The sequence below is a fragment of the Chlorella variabilis genome (assembly GCF_000147415.1).
Source record: "Chlorella variabilis unplaced genomic scaffold CHLNCscaffold_16, whole genome shotgun sequence".
In the NCBI taxonomy this organism is placed as follows: Eukaryota; Viridiplantae; Chlorophyta; class Trebouxiophyceae; order Chlorellales; family Chlorellaceae; genus Chlorella; species Chlorella variabilis.
The window spans coordinates 85568-99566 of NW_005435072.1; the positions used below are offsets into that span (position 1 = coordinate 85568).

Sequence of the window (13999 nt, forward strand, 5' to 3'; positions counted from 1 at the left end):
AGGCGGAGGAGGTGGTGGAGGAGGAGGAGTTTGACCTGAGCGACATCATGAATGTGAGGAGGGGCGGGGTGGGCTGGTGTGGTGTGGTGTGTGCCGTTTGTGTTGGGTGTGTGTTGGGTGAGGTGGGGGTGAGGGTGGGGGTGGAGGTGGCAGTAGCACACAAGTGATATGATCCCACCTGGCTCTGCAGGAGGAGATTGAGGGCGACCTGTCCAAGTCTGGCCGCAAGGATGAGCTATGACTCGACCCCCCCCCAGCCTGGGAGGCAGCCCCCAGGAATGGCAGCCTGCTATATAGCGGTGCATGGTATGGCGCGGACGCCCCGGGCCGGGGGCAGGCGTGGCTGGCTGGACTCCAGTGCATCGGGTGTACTGGCAGCGGCGCCACTGCTGCTTGCAGCACCGCCAGCTTGCATGCCATGCCAGTGGCGGCGAGCCGTCGTATGTGATCTGATTGTGAATCGAATGATTTCGTGCATTGCTGTGGCAACACCTCGATACCAGGTTGCGCAGGCGTGCCTTGGCACACCAGGGCGGGAGTAGCAACAAGTAAGGAGACGGGGAGAAAACGGTAACAATACATAAGCAATCGGGGTTGCCAGCCGTGGCAACTCCTCTCACTATGCTGCTGCCGCTGCGTGCTGCAGCAGCGCCACCGCCGCCGCAGCCGCCGCCAGCAGCGCTGCCAGCAGCGCCAGCAGTGCCGCCGCTGCCGCTGCTCTCCGCTGCGGCATGGCCCGCTGCTGCTGTTCCGCGCCCGGCCCTCCCCTGCGCCGCTGCCGCCGCTGCTGCCGGCCGTGGCCCCTGTCGAGGAACCACTGCACTACTGGTTGGAAGTCGTGGTGCACGGGAGCATACCCCAGCTCCCGCCTCGCCTTAGCCACAGAGAACCAGTGGCTGCCCCCCGACTTGAGCACCTCGGTGCGTGTGAGCAGGAAGAGGCAGGAGAGGTCACAGAGGGGCCACAGCGCGGCGTGGGCCAGCTCCAGCGCCCAGGCCACGTAGTAGGCGAGCACGAGCGGTACCGCCAGCCGCGGCATGGGATACCCCAGCCCCGTCACCAGCGGCTCCAGAAACACAAAGTTGTTCACGCAGCTCGTCTTGCCCGGCCAGTCATCATGGATGAAGTAAGCCTGCGGCAACCGACGAAAAGAGGGGGAGGCCGGGGTGGGGCAGCAGCAAGCGCCACCAGCATTGAGGGGCAACGCTGCATACACTCTGTTGAAGCCTGTGCAGCAGCACGCAGTGCAGCAGGCCGGCGCACAGCCACGGTCCTGCCGAGGCTGCGGCGGCCCCGCAGCATGGCAGCACGGAGCAGCCATGGCGGCGGAAGAGGCCACCCGGTGCAGGGCCAGCCAGCGCACCTGGCCCGCCGCCACGTGGTGCCTCTCTGCGGTCAGGCCATCTGCTGCCAGCACGCAGGCCTGCACCAGGTTGTCCACCTGCGTGCGGAGCAGGGAGCGGCAGGGTGGGGGCGGGGTAGTGAAGGGAGCGCAAGGGCAAGGAAGGGCAAGGAAGGGCAACGGCGGCAGCAGAAGTGAAGTGCAGCACAGCACAGCACGGCACGGCACGAAACAGCGCAGCAAGGCACGGCACGACACAGCACAGCGCGGCATGTCAGCGCGGCGCGGCAGGCCGCCCACATGCACCCAGTCCACGATCCCCTCCTGCGGCCCTCCGATCACAAAGCTGAACAAGCCCTGCTCTAGGTAGCGCACGCTGCAGCAAGCGGAGGAGCAGGGCAGGGAGAAAGGAGAGGTTAAAGAAAGCCGAGCTAAAAGCAGGGAGAGGGCAAGAGGGGTCAGCGTCCGTCAGCGCTTGGCGCAAGGAGCGGCCGGCCACGCAGGCGGCAGCGTGTGGCGCCGCCGCAGGCGGCCGGCACCGATGCCCGCCTGCAGCCCATGCTGTGGTCAGGCCCTGCCCAGCCCAGCCCCTGCCCAGCAGCCAGCCGCTCCCCCATCCCACCCCCGCCTCACATGCGCGGCAGGTGGCGCTGCTCTCCCGGCCCGTAGATCCCCGCCGGCCGCACCGAGCAGGTGCGCAGGCGGCGCCCGGGGCGCCCCGGCAGCGGCGTGCCGTCGGCCGCAAGCACCGCCTGCTCCGCCGCCGCCTTGGTGCGGGAGTAGGCGTCGATGTGGTGGCGGGGAGGAAAGTAGGGCAACGACTCGTCGCCGCCCTCTATGGGCTGCCCGCCGTACACCACATTAACTGTGGAGAGGTACACGATGCGCGGCACGCCCGCGGCGGCGGCGGCGGCCAGCACGGCCGCCGTGCCGCCCACGTTCACGTCCTCCACCAGCCGCCGCTGCAGCTGCTGCGCGCCGCTCATGCCGTAGGAGGCCAGGTGGAAGACCACGGCGGCGCCGCAGAAGTGGTCCTCCAGGGCTGCAGCGCAGGCGTGGAGGCTTTATGCTTGGATGGGGCCGGGGGGCAGAGAGGGAGGCAGGGAGGAGGCGGGTGCCACGACGCCTGCTGCCGCTTGCCGGCCGGTCGGCCGCAGCATCCCAGGCCGCGGCCAATTGGTGGCCCCTTCTGGCGCTCGAGGCCCCCAGCGCTGAGCCAGCCTCACTTTTGGCGTCTCGCACATCTGCGCGAGCAAAGGACAGGCGGCCGGCGGCGGGGAGCGGGTCGCCGCCCGGCGGCAGCAGGTCCAGCAGAAGCACTCGGTCGTAGCCCGCCTCCAGCAGCGCGCGGCCCAGCCTGCATCGCGCAGCGAAGATGTGAGCGGGGAGCTCCTCTTCCGCGCTGCAAGAGCGCGCAAGAGGGAGCGACACACACCTGTGGCCGACGTAACCGCCTCCCCCGGTCACGCACGCCTTCATGTCAACGCCAAGCAAACCGCAAACCCAAAGCTGGGGTCTTAGAGGGCCGCTGGGAGTACGGTTCTGTGTACCGCCGCCACCCCGCCGCCGCCCCAGCAAACGCTGCTTGCTCTGCGCCAAGCTCCCCCTCCCCTTCTAGCTCCTCATTCTAGCGTCTCATTCTGCTTTTTACAGCTACGATTACATGAAGCCACCGCGAAATGCAGCTCTCTCTCTCTGCCCGCCATAGGAGCCAAGCACCAATCTCCAGCCGCCTGTCTTGCCCCCCGCCTGGCCGCGGCCGCGGCCGCGCTGCAGCGCAGCCTCAGTACGCCACGCTCCAGCGTGTCAGCTGGAGCTCGGGGGGACCCTCCTCGATGACAGGGATGTTGTGGGCGCTGTGCCGCTGCACGCCGCCCACCCCGCGGGACTGCTGGTACAGCTGCTCGCCGGCGGCCCAGGCGGCGGCGCCGTCGGCGGCCGCGCCGCCGCTGGCCTCCCGACCCATCTCCTGAAGCACGGCACGGCAGGATGCGGCACGGTGCGCGGTGGGTGGTGCGCGGGAAGTGGGAGGCAGGGAGGGCAGGCAGGCAGGCACACCGGGCAGGGCGGCAAGAACAGCAACAGGCCCGGCTGCTGTGGTCGCCCGGCCTGCCGCTGTGACCCTCCCAGCTGAGCGCCATGCTCTGGGCGCTCAGCCCGGGCGCTCAGCCTGGGCGTCCAGCCCTCAGCCTGGCGGCACCCCTGCGGCCGCGCCTCACCTGTCGGCTGGGAGGGGAGTAGCGGGCCCAGCCCAGCCCCGTGCCCATGCTGTCCTCCGATACCACGCTGCTACTGGCCACAGACGTGCGGTCCTGCAGCCGGGGGCGGCGGCGGGGCGCAGCTGAGGTGCGTGCCGAGGCGGACAGGGAGGCCCGGCACCGGCATGAGCGCCAGCGCCGCACCGGTTTCACACCCGCACCGCCACCGCCGCCACCAGCAAGGCAGCAAGGCAGCAGGGCACCACCCCCAAGCACCACCAGACAAGACGCATCAGCCATTGGCCGCACAAGTGCCACCACCCGCACCACCAGCCGCAGCAAGACACCAGCCCACCCTTCCGACCACCCTCATCCACCAGCACCCCGCCACCAGCAGCAGCAGGGCACCACCCTCACCCCAGCCCCGGGCCCCAGCCACTCACCAGCGCCACCGGCAGATCATCCTCGGACTCGTCGCCCTCCACATACACCGCCGCCGCGTCCGCAGCCTTTTGCTGCAGCGTGGCGGTGATGCCGTGCGTCGCCTGCTCCTCGTCACGCAGCTTGGCCTGCGTGGCCTTGCAGTCCCGCGCGCAGAAGGCCTGCGGAGGGGGAGAGGCGGGGGTTGAGCATGAACCTGTTCATTCACCCCTGCGTGGCGTGTGGACATGCATTCACACATGTGGGCGTGCGGTGGGGTGAGGAGGTGCACACGGGATGGCGGAGTGCGGTGCAAAGCGACGGCCGTTGGCACGGCGCCGCCGCGAAGGGGGCGCGGCGCTGCCGCCAGCAGCGAGGAGGGCTGTGGCGCAAGGCTAGGACGCCGCAGTACCGTGCGGTACCATGCAGCGGAGCAGTACCCTACCTTGGGCGGGCGCTTCAGCATGCGCTCCAGCATCTTCCTGCGCCCCGCCTTGGCCTCGTCGATGCCTGCAGGGCGGGGGGTGGCGCAGAAGGCAGGAGGGGGGCATGAGGCAGGCAGGCAGGCCACACCTCATACCAGCCCGGCAGTGGATCGGAGCCTAACACTTCCAGAACAGTCCCCGGAAAACATGCCGTGCCACAGCCATGTGGGGCGCTGCCGCCGCGGCTGGCGAGGCGGCGGAGACTGAGGGGAAGAGGTGGTGGGCAGGCAGGCAGGCAGGCAGGCAGGCAGGCAGGCAAAGCAACGCAAAGCGAAAAACAGGGGCGCGGCGAAGCCGCACCGGGGGCGGTCTTGAAGGAGTTGGGCAGCACGTCCAGGATGTGCATGCCGGGGCCGTCAATGCCGCGCAGCGCAAGCTCCCGAGCCTCCTGCGGGAGGGAAGAAAGCGCACGGGCACGGCACAGCAGGCGCCGGCAGCGAGCGGCAGGCAGTGCCTTTCCTTGCAGGCGCCGGGGGGGTGCCTGCTGCCTGCCAGCACAGCAACTCATAATGAGGCCACTGGCATCCGGCAAGCCATCCCTCTACACCGACCAGGCCCCGCGCACCTGATGCGCAGCGCAGTAGAAGCAGAAGAAGTGAACCTGCAGGGAGGGCCAGAGCAGCCAGGCAGGGTCCGTTTCATGGCATAATGTACCGGTGGCAGCAAGAGTCGCGCCACAAGCATGCCATCATGCTGGTCAGCCCATGCCAGCGGCGGGCTGCATGTCCCCACCAGGCAGTCGTCGATGCCCGGCGGCAGGCCAAAGGCGGGCGGCAGCTTGTAGCGGCTGCAGGAACAGGCGCGGCGCGGCACAGGCGGCGCTGGAGTGGCGCGAGCGGGCAAGCAGAGCCAGGCGGCAGCACCGCGCGAGCGGAGCGGCCAGGCCAGTGTTGTAAAGTGGGCATGCTGCTCTCGTTTGATTGTTTTGGTAGTAAAAAGGCCGAGGGTCCGGCCTCGCCGCCTCACCGGCGCATCCTCTCCCGCGCATGGCACGAGTACCAGGCGCTGCAGTTCATAATGAGGTTGGAGCCTGCAGGCCCGGTTCCAGGAAAGAAGCAGGTATGGCGAGGGTGGAGCAGGCTGGAGGGGGCGGGGGACGGGACATGGCCCGGAGGAGAGCGCGCAGCCGGCGGCGGCAGATGGGACAGGAGGTGCGCCACAGCCGGGGACAGGCTCCTGCGGCAGGCGGCGCTGCGGCAGCGGGCGGGCAGGCGGGCAGGCGGGCGTGGTCGGGGGGCGTACCGCAGCAGGTGATGGCCTGGCCGATGCCGCAGCTGAAGATGCAGCCCATGAGGAAGTACATGCAGCCTGCAGGACACGTTGGCAGCGCAGCAGTACAGCGTTCGGTGCTGTGCGCGCCTCCTGGTGGAGCTGCCGGCATGGGCTGCTCCCCCTGACTTTGCAATTAAACCAGCAAGCATTCTATGTTTATAGTTTTTTTGGTTTGTGCCTGCCGGTGTGTTTTCAAGGCGCTGGGCGAAAGCCTGTGCATCCAACCAAGCCGTCGAAGAGGGCCGACAGCAGCGATGCACTCACACAGCGCCTTGATGTCGCTCTTGTAGCCGTGCCGCCCGATGTTCCTCACCGGCATCACATACTCGCGGCCTGCGGTGCGCGGCACAGGCTGCAGCCTGCTGAGCAGCTGACTGGACACAGCGCTTGCAGTGAGCAGGATGGCAGCCCGGCAGGCTGGCAGGGTGGCAGCAACCAGGCTGGCAAGCTTCCAGCCAGCCAGCGGGCCCACCAGGCGCCCGTCCAGCCGCCATGCGGCACCCTCTCACCCAGGTTTGCTGCATAGATGGCGCGAGACCAGCGCATCTGGCGGTTGCCCGTCCAGTAACACTCCCGCACGGTGCTGCAGGAGGAGGAAAGGCAGGCATGTGGTGGGAGGGCAGTGCCAGCGAATGGCTAGCGTCAGGCATGAGCAGAGCAAGCGTTGGCGCAGCAAAGGGGGCGGCGCCGTCTCGCGTATGCGGCCGCGGTGGCGCAGCCACGGGGCCGGCAGCCTCACCGCCCGAAGCAGGCCCCCCGCCACTTGAGCGGATTCCACTTGAAGCTGTCCCAGCAGGGGATGTGCACGCTGTGCTTCACCGGCTTGTTCTTGTGGAACCTGGAGAGGGGGCGAGGGCGGAGGCGAGCAGAGGCGCTTGACCCCGCGACGAGGCAGCGCCTTTTCGCCTGCGGGCCTCCTCGGCGAACGCGTGGCAGCAGGCGTGTGCGAGCAGCCGCCATGGACCCTCCTGGAGCCTTTGCGCTGCCGGCACGCTCCCACTCCCCGCCTCTGCTGCGCCCGCCACCCACCACATCTCGCACAGACCCTCGGTCCACCGCCCCTCCTGCACCACAGGCTCATACAGCTCATAGATCTTCTGCAGAGGCTCGGGTGCCGAGTCCCGGAAGTCTGCAGCAGCAGGGGCGGCTTGGGGAAGCTAGGCTCAGCTGGTGGGCGTTGTTCAGCAGGGCAAGGCGAAGCGGTGGGGGCTGCGGTAGGTTGGTGATCTTTGCCGCGGCTGCACGACCCTCCCAGGCGCTGCGCAGCCGGGGCTCTTGGCCTGGCGGGCTCACCAGAGTGCCGTGGCGGCCAGTAGTTGCGCTGCTCGTCGGTGGCCCCCCAGCTGGTGCACCAGTTGCCGCAGAACACGCGGTCGCAGCTGGTGGAGATGGCGGCGCCCATGCCAGGCTGCCGTGGGAGACGAGTGGTGGTGGCGGCGCGGCGGGCGGGCGATCAGGTAGGGCGCGGGGAGGGCTGCAGGCGTCCCGGAGCTGGTGGCGCTTATATATCACAGAGATGAGGGCCTTGCGGTCAGGAATGAAGCGCAATGACGTGAGCCGCGCACGGTCTGTGGCGAGCCCGGCCGCCGGTGCAGCTGCCGACGCTCCCTGTGCCGTATGCGGCACGCACAAACGACGATGGCGTGCGTAAGGCTGGCTGGAGAGCTACTTGTTTGTTTCCCAGATCAGCCGCAGCACACGCCTCATGCCAGATCGCCTGTGGGCATTTCACCAGTTTAGGGGCCTCGCAGATACATCCCAGCGTCGTGTGAGCACCCCTCGATACCAGACCAAGAGTCGAAAGCAAAAGCAGACAGCAGTTCACGCCAGTCCATCGCTTGAGCTCCATCCCCCAGCATCTGGCATTGCTATCGCCTCACAACATTGCCTGCTACCGGATTGCTGCTCCCGAGAACCCCGGGCAGATGGGCACCCCCTGAACACAGGCTGGGCACTACCGGACCCCAGCAGCCTGGACGCAGCCATGAGTCAGCGGGCGAGGCAGGCCGACGGCCGGCAGCAGGCGGCAGCCGCCCTGGCTGCTGCCGGCAGCGGCGGCGCCCCCGCGCCCGACGGACCGCCGCCCGCCCGCGCCGGCAGCTACCGCCCGCCCAACGCCTCGATGCGGGCCAAGCATCGCGTGGCTCCAGCGTACACGGCCGACAGGTGCGCAGGCAGGGCAGGGCAGACTGCTGGCTGGCTGCCGAGCCTGCCGCCGTTCCGCGTGCCCCGGCACCCGCTGTCGTTGCAATCCCAGCGGGGGTGGTGCCCCACCCACACACGCGCTCCCTAGCCGCCCCTTGCTTCCTCCCTGCTCCCTGCCCGCCTCTCCAGGTTTGAGAAAGAGGTGCTGGGGGGGCGGCTGTGGCACGCGCCCTGCCAGGAAGCTTCCCACGACATCAGCGAGCAGATACCGCTCTCCTTCCCCTCCAGTGAGCGCCCGCCCCGCCGCCGCATGGCCAGCCGCCTAGGCCCCCTCAGGCGCGGCAATCGGCCGCACACACGTGTTCCCCGCTCTTCCCTCGCCGCCCCCCAGCTTTTCCAGCTGCCGCTGGCTGCTGACCGTCCCGCCGGCGCCCGCTGCTGCCAGCCACGGCCTCGCCCCGACCTCACTCTTGCCTCCTTGCCTTCCTTTCTTTTCTTTCTTTCCACCTGCGCTGCAGTGGACGATTATGTGTGCACCTTTGAGCCGCTGGTGCTGGAGGAGGCGCGGGAGGGGCTGAAAGCTGACTGGGCAGAGAGCTGCGCGGCCGGGGGGCGCGGCTGGGCCGTGGAGGTGGCCAGGTGAGGCCTGGGGGCGGCGTTTTTCACCGCCTTCTGACCGAACAAGGTCGTTTGCATTGTTGCTGGGAGCAGCAGTCAGGGAGAACGGTTAGGTGGCTGCGGGAGAGAGGGTGCACGAGAGCAAGGCGTGTTCGGGGGGCGGCGGCAGCGAGGGAGGAGGCTGCATGGCCGCTCAGCCTGCCTCCACCTTGGCTTGCGCAGCTGCCCCGGGCAGCCCGGCTGAGCCGCTGCGCCTCCCGGCTGCTGACGCGCCCTGGTGCCGCGCCCTGCCGCCGCAGCGTGGAGGAGACGGCAGACGGTTGGTGCATGCTGCGGGTGCGGGCGCTGGCGGGGCACGGCGACATGAAGCGGGCCTGCCAGCCCAACTCAGGTGGGGCACGTCGCTGCCGCGGCAGCGAAGAGCCGGCTGCCGCCTGCTAGGGCGGCGGCTGGGCTCCGCACCGCATGCCGCGCTGCATTGTTTTCGATGTGCTTGCTGCCGGCGAGGCAGCTTTTGCGGTGGTGGTGGTGTGTGATGGTGGGGATAACGTGGTGGGCCGCTCGTCTGTCTCTGCCTGCTGCCCCGGCCTCACACCTGGAACTTGCCGCTGCCTGCCCCGCAGTGGCGGTTCTGACCGACGGCCGACCGCCGCCCCGCGGAGCCATAGAGTGGGTGCAGGCGCAGGTGGCCGGCAGCGGCGGCCGCGGCGCCAAGCGGCAGCGGCTGGACGCGGTTGCGGCGGCGGCGGCGGCGGCCGCAGACGCGGAGGGGCCTGCTGCTTCAGTGGACAGCAGCGGCGGCAATGGCGGGCAGGACGGCGACGAGGCCGCAGACAGCTCGGCGGCGGCGGCAGGCGCAGGGGCTGGGTGGGCGAGCAGCCGGGTGGGGACGCCGGGCCCGGGGGAGGCGCCGGCCGTGGCGGGGCGGGTGGTGGCGGGTATGGTGCGGCGAGGCAAGGAAGACGAGCTGGTGATGCAGGTGGGATATGCTTGATAGGCTTGCTTGGCAGCCGCGGGACTCCCTCTATGCTCCCGCCAGCCACCACCACCACCGCCCCTGACCGACTGTCCCGCTGCCCTGCCCTGCCCTGCTCCCTCTCTCTTTCCCTCCCTTGCCCCACCCCCCGCCCGGCAGATCCACCCCGCCTGCGCCGCCCACGCCCACGACCGCGCCGCCTGCTGCTGGGCGGCGGTGGCGGCGCTGCAGCGGTCTGCTGCCGCGGCCGGCGGCGCCGCCAAGCGCTGGTGGTTGGTGCCGGCCAGGTCACTGATCAGTAGCGTGAGCGGGGCAGGGGCAGGGGTGTGTGTGTGGGGGGGGGGGGGCACCCTCTGGCCAACCCTGCCTGTGTTTGTGGCTGCGACTCGGCAGCTGCCTGCGGCGCATGCCTGTCGGCATCCCTCTTCTCACGGCCTGCACACCAGCCGCACCACGCCACGCCACGCCACGCCACACTCACTCACACACTCCCCTCCCTGCCCCGCAGCAACGCGAGTTTGACGCGGTGCACCGCGTGCGCGCCATCGAGCGCTCCCTGCTGCGCTTCCTGCTCCGCCCGCAGCTGCTGGCGCCCATTGGAGAGTACTATGACAACCCGGTGGGTGCCTGCTTTCTTTCTTCTTGGTTGGGTGTTTGTTTGTTGCGAGGTGGGGAGGCTGGGAGTGCTGCGGATGGGTGGGGTGGCGGCGGCAGCGGGCAATCGGGTGTGGCTGAGATGTGCGGATGCGGTGCCCATGCTGCCGACAAAGCGGCCGGCCCCTCGGCCCCGCCCCTGCCTGCGCGCGGCTGCAGGAGGTGCGGCGCAGCCTGTGGCCGGAGCAGGCGGCGCAGCCTGCCTTCATCGACTACCTGCGGCAGCGGTACGACGAGACGCAGCTGGAGGCGATAGAGGTGGGCGGTACCGGTACCGCTGTGCCCGCCTGGCACCGACGTCGCGCTCCCGTGCCGCCGCCGCCTCGCTGCTGTCGTTGCAAATGTCTTTCGGCGCTTGGGCCTGTGCCATTGGCTGGCAGGCAGGGCCGCGCTCTGGTGAGCTTCCCCACCGCACCCCCCACCGAACTCACCCCCACCACACCCACACACCGACACCCACACACGCAGATGGCGGCCTGCCACCTGGGCGCCCCCGACTCGGCCGACGGCGGCGGCGGCCACCCGCTGCTGCCCTTTGTGCTGATCCAGGGCCCGCCGGGCACCGGCAAGACCCACACCACTAAGGTGCGGCGCGGTGTGTGCTGGTTCGCCGCTGCGTGCCGGTTAGCCGGCCGCCTGCTGTCCTGCGCTCCCGCAGCGCGCTCCACCCTCCACCCTCCCACCACACGGCCAGCCACACCTCCCGTCCCCATGCCCCACCACCCCGCGCTCCCCTCCAGGGCATGCTCAACGTGTGGCACCTGGTGGCCTATCAGCGGTACTGTGACGGCCTGATCGCCGCCACCACCCCACCCGCCGCCGCCGCGCTCTCTGGGGGTGCGGCGGCGGCGGCGGCGGCCCGCCGGCAGCAGCTGGCAGACCTCAACGCCGCCGGTACCAACATCCTGGATGTGAGGCGGGGGCGGGGCGCCTCGGGCCGTCGTGCTGTGCCAGTGATGGGTGGCGCTGCGGGGTGGGCTGTGGTGTTTGCTGCCTGCGGGGGCCAGCCAGCCTCGTGTGTGCGACGGGGCTGACAGGGTATGCTGTGTGCGGCGCCTGTGTGCTGTGTCTGCATGCTGTATACCTGCCCCCATGTGTGCGGCCTGTACCGACACATGTACCGACGCTGTACCGCAGGTTGTGTCCAGCAGCATGCTGTCGCACCTGGGGCGGGCCGTGGCGCAGGTGCGTCCTGCCAGCCGCCGATTGGCCATGCTGCCCTGCCACTGCCTCGGCCTCCCTTGCCCGGCTGTCCTGCCTGCTGGTATCCCTGGCAGCCTGATCGCCTCGCCCGCCTGCTGCACACTACAGCCCATGCTGGGCCGGCCTCCACTGCTGAACGCTGGTGCCTTGCCTCGGTGTCTCCCCCTCCTCCACCTGCCTGCTCCACCCCTGCCTGCCCCTGCAGACCAAGCCCCGCATCCTGGTGTGCACCCCCTCCAACGCCGCCTGCGACGAGCTGCTGACACGGGTGATGACAGAGGGCTTTGCAGACGGCAGCGGTGAGGCGGCTGCCGGGCAGCTGCCGGGAAGCTGAGGGGCGCCACCTGCTGCACCCCCAAGCGTAGCGAGCCTACTGCCCGCTGCTGCCTCTTACAGCACTGCTGCTGCATGGACTGCAAGTACCGGCTGTACCACCTGCATGTACTGCCCGAACTGCATGTACTGCCCCGCAGGCCGGGTGTACCGCCCCAACGTCGTGCGCGTGGGCAGCGAGCAGGGCGGCGTGAATGCCGCGGTCAGGGACCGGCTGGTGAGGCGGGGTGGGAGGTTTGGACGGGCTGGGTAGCCGGGGCCTGGGAGCAGAGTGCTTGGCTTGCCCAGGGCTGGGTGCCTGTGCTGCCCCGGTGCCCGCACGCGCCCGCGGGGCCCGGCACCCGCCCAGCCGACCCCACCCACCCACCCACTTGTTTTCCCAACCCGCTTGTTTCCTCACCCGGGCAGGTGGGCCTGATGGTGGATCGCTACCGCACCATGAGCCAGGGAGACTGGCAGCGCAGGTGGGGTGGGGGAGGCGGGCTGCTGCTGCTGGTGGTGCCGTGCTGTACATTCCTCCCCCTCCCTTCGTGTCGCCCCTGCCTCCCTTGCCTGCATTTGGGATTCGTGTGTGATAAGGCGGGGCGTTCCATTTTCCCTGGTTCCCTGTGCAGGTTTGCCGACCTGCAGCAGCGCCACTCCCACGTCAGCCGGGAGCTGGAGGCCCTGGAGGTGTCTCTGGGGCGGGCGGCGCAGGCGGCGACGGCCGCCGCCGCCGCCGCAGCGCCCGCCGGCGAGCAGGCGGCGGCGCAGCAGCAGCACATGGAGCTGGCAAAGGTGCGCAGGGTGCCCGCTTTCTTCTTTCTTATCATTTCTCATCAAATGGTATTGACTTTGCAAGCCTGCCTCGCCTCACCTTGCCATTGCCTTGGGGTGGCCTGCCGCAAACCTCACGGCTGCGCTCCCCCAAGACACGGTTTGATCCTGCTGCCCGCCGCCCGTACCTCACCTTCCTGGTACCGCAGAAGCTGGTGGACCGCGCCCAGGCAGCCGCCCGCTTCCAGCAGGAGCTGGAGCGCCTGCAGCTGGCGCGGGACCTGGTGTGGGGGCGGCAGGGCCAGGAGTGGCGGCTGCGGGAGGTGAGCGGGCACACGGGGCCATAGGCAGGCAGGCAAACAGAGCAACAGGGTAACGGGGCGAGGGTAGGGTAGCAGCGTAGAGGCGCGTGGCCCTCCCCACCCTCCCCAAGCGCGCCGCCTGGCCGCCGCGCTGCCGTGCGCAGGCGGAGCAGAGCATCGAGGCCTCGTTCCTGTATGAGGCAGAGATGGTGTTCACCACGCTGAGCAGCACGCAGGTGGGGCGGGGTGTTTGTCTTTCGTGCGCCTCTGTACTTGTGTGTGTGTGTGTGCGGGTGTGTGCGTGCGTGTGCCTCCCTGCCTCCTGCCATGCACCACATCAACACCTTTCTTTTGTGTTTGTTCCTCACCCCACACCCGGTCGCCCGTCCCCTGCAGCGCAAAGTGTTCCAGCAGTCTGCCAGTAAGGCGCCGTTCCATACTGGTGGGCTGCGCGGCCCTGCAGCCGCCTGCCGCCGCTGCCGCCTGCGTGTGCTGTTCCTGCTGTGCGCCGCTCGCTGCCAGTCACCGCCGATCCACGCGCTGCGCGTGCCTGCCTGCCTGCTCGCCTGCCTTGCCTGCCTGCTCGCCGGCCTGCCCAGCTGCGTGAACACCTAGTGACTGGGGTGGGTCCTGCCCCCCTGCCTGCCCCCCTGCCTGCAGTGCTGATTGACGAGGCGGGGCAGTCGTCCGAGGTGGCGGCGCTGCAGCCGCTGGTGTTTGGGGCCAAGAGGTGGGGCGGGACACCCTGGGCAGGCTGCAGCTGGGCGCGGGATGGCGTTGGTGTTTAGGGTCTGGGTTTAGGGTCTGGGCGCTGCAGCCGCTGGTGTAAACAGCGCCAAGAGCTGGACGGCTTGCCTGGCTGTCGGGGCTTGGGCTCTCGACTTTTTTCGGCCTCTGGCTTGCGATTCTCCCGGACCTCCCCTGCAATGCCGCCGCGCCAGCTGCAATCTCTCCCTCCCGACCGCAAGCAACCCGTTACCTGCGCAGAGTGGTGCTCCTGGGGGACCCGCAGCAGCTGCCCGCCACCATCCTGTCTGAGCTGGCAAAGCAGGCAGGGCGTGCCGCCGCCGCCACGCGGGACCCCCGCCGGTGCACCCGCCCCGCCCCCTCCCTGCCGGGTGCTGCAGGCTTTGCCCGCCCGCCTGCCTGCCTGCCTGCCTGCCCCACCTAGCCAGCCGCCGCTACTCCCAAGCACACACGGGCACATGCACACAGCGCAGCCACCTGCCCCACCTCCCTTGCAGGTCCAGATGGAGCGCTCGCTGTTTGAGCGGCTCAAACAGCAGGGGGCGCCC

At 69.5% G+C, this 13999-nt stretch overlaps 2 protein-coding genes across 2 annotated transcripts in view; one reads left to right on the forward strand and one right to left on the reverse strand.

Moving 5' to 3' along the window:
• Positions 1-619: 619 nt before the first annotated feature.
• Positions 620-7119, reverse strand: CHLNCDRAFT_136293 (hypothetical protein; the record flags this gene model as incomplete). Its single annotated transcript, XM_005845767.1, has 19 exons — positions 620-1132; positions 1364-1441; positions 1643-1718; positions 1976-2384; positions 2569-2699; positions 3133-3311; positions 3562-3654; positions 3984-4142; positions 4406-4470; positions 4746-4833; positions 5011-5046; positions 5178-5232; positions 5412-5475; positions 5688-5753; positions 5982-6050; positions 6227-6300; positions 6457-6555; positions 6747-6846; positions 7011-7119. 19 exons carry the CDS (start codon positions 7117-7119, stop codon positions 620-622), a joined length of 2463 nt encoding a protein of 820 aa, XP_005845829.1.
• A 582-nt stretch (positions 7120-7701) lies between these two features.
• CHLNCDRAFT_58418 (expressed protein) overlaps positions 7702-13999 on the forward strand; it is a gene marked incomplete at its 5' end in the record, with an annotated part of 15266 nt that continues 8968 nt past the window's right edge. The window contains 20 exons of the mRNA XM_005845659.1: positions 7702-7883; positions 8052-8149; positions 8381-8501; positions 8780-8871; positions 9104-9459; positions 9616-9759; positions 9965-10075; positions 10270-10368; positions 10579-10695; positions 10851-11021; positions 11248-11295; positions 11519-11612; positions 11787-11863; positions 12055-12110; positions 12261-12423; positions 12612-12725; positions 12869-12940; positions 13101-13146; positions 13365-13434; positions 13692-13695. Of these exons, the coding sequence (XP_005845721.1) occupies positions 7702-7883; positions 8052-8149; positions 8381-8501; positions 8780-8871; positions 9104-9459; positions 9616-9759; positions 9965-10075; positions 10270-10368; positions 10579-10695; positions 10851-11021; positions 11248-11295; positions 11519-11612; positions 11787-11863; positions 12055-12110; positions 12261-12423; positions 12612-12725; positions 12869-12940; positions 13101-13146; positions 13365-13434; positions 13692-13695 (2235 nt within the window). The remainder of the gene's footprint in view (positions 7884-8051; positions 8150-8380; positions 8502-8779; positions 8872-9103; positions 9460-9615; positions 9760-9964; positions 10076-10269; positions 10369-10578; positions 10696-10850; positions 11022-11247; positions 11296-11518; positions 11613-11786; positions 11864-12054; positions 12111-12260; positions 12424-12611; positions 12726-12868; positions 12941-13100; positions 13147-13364; positions 13435-13691; positions 13696-13999) is intronic.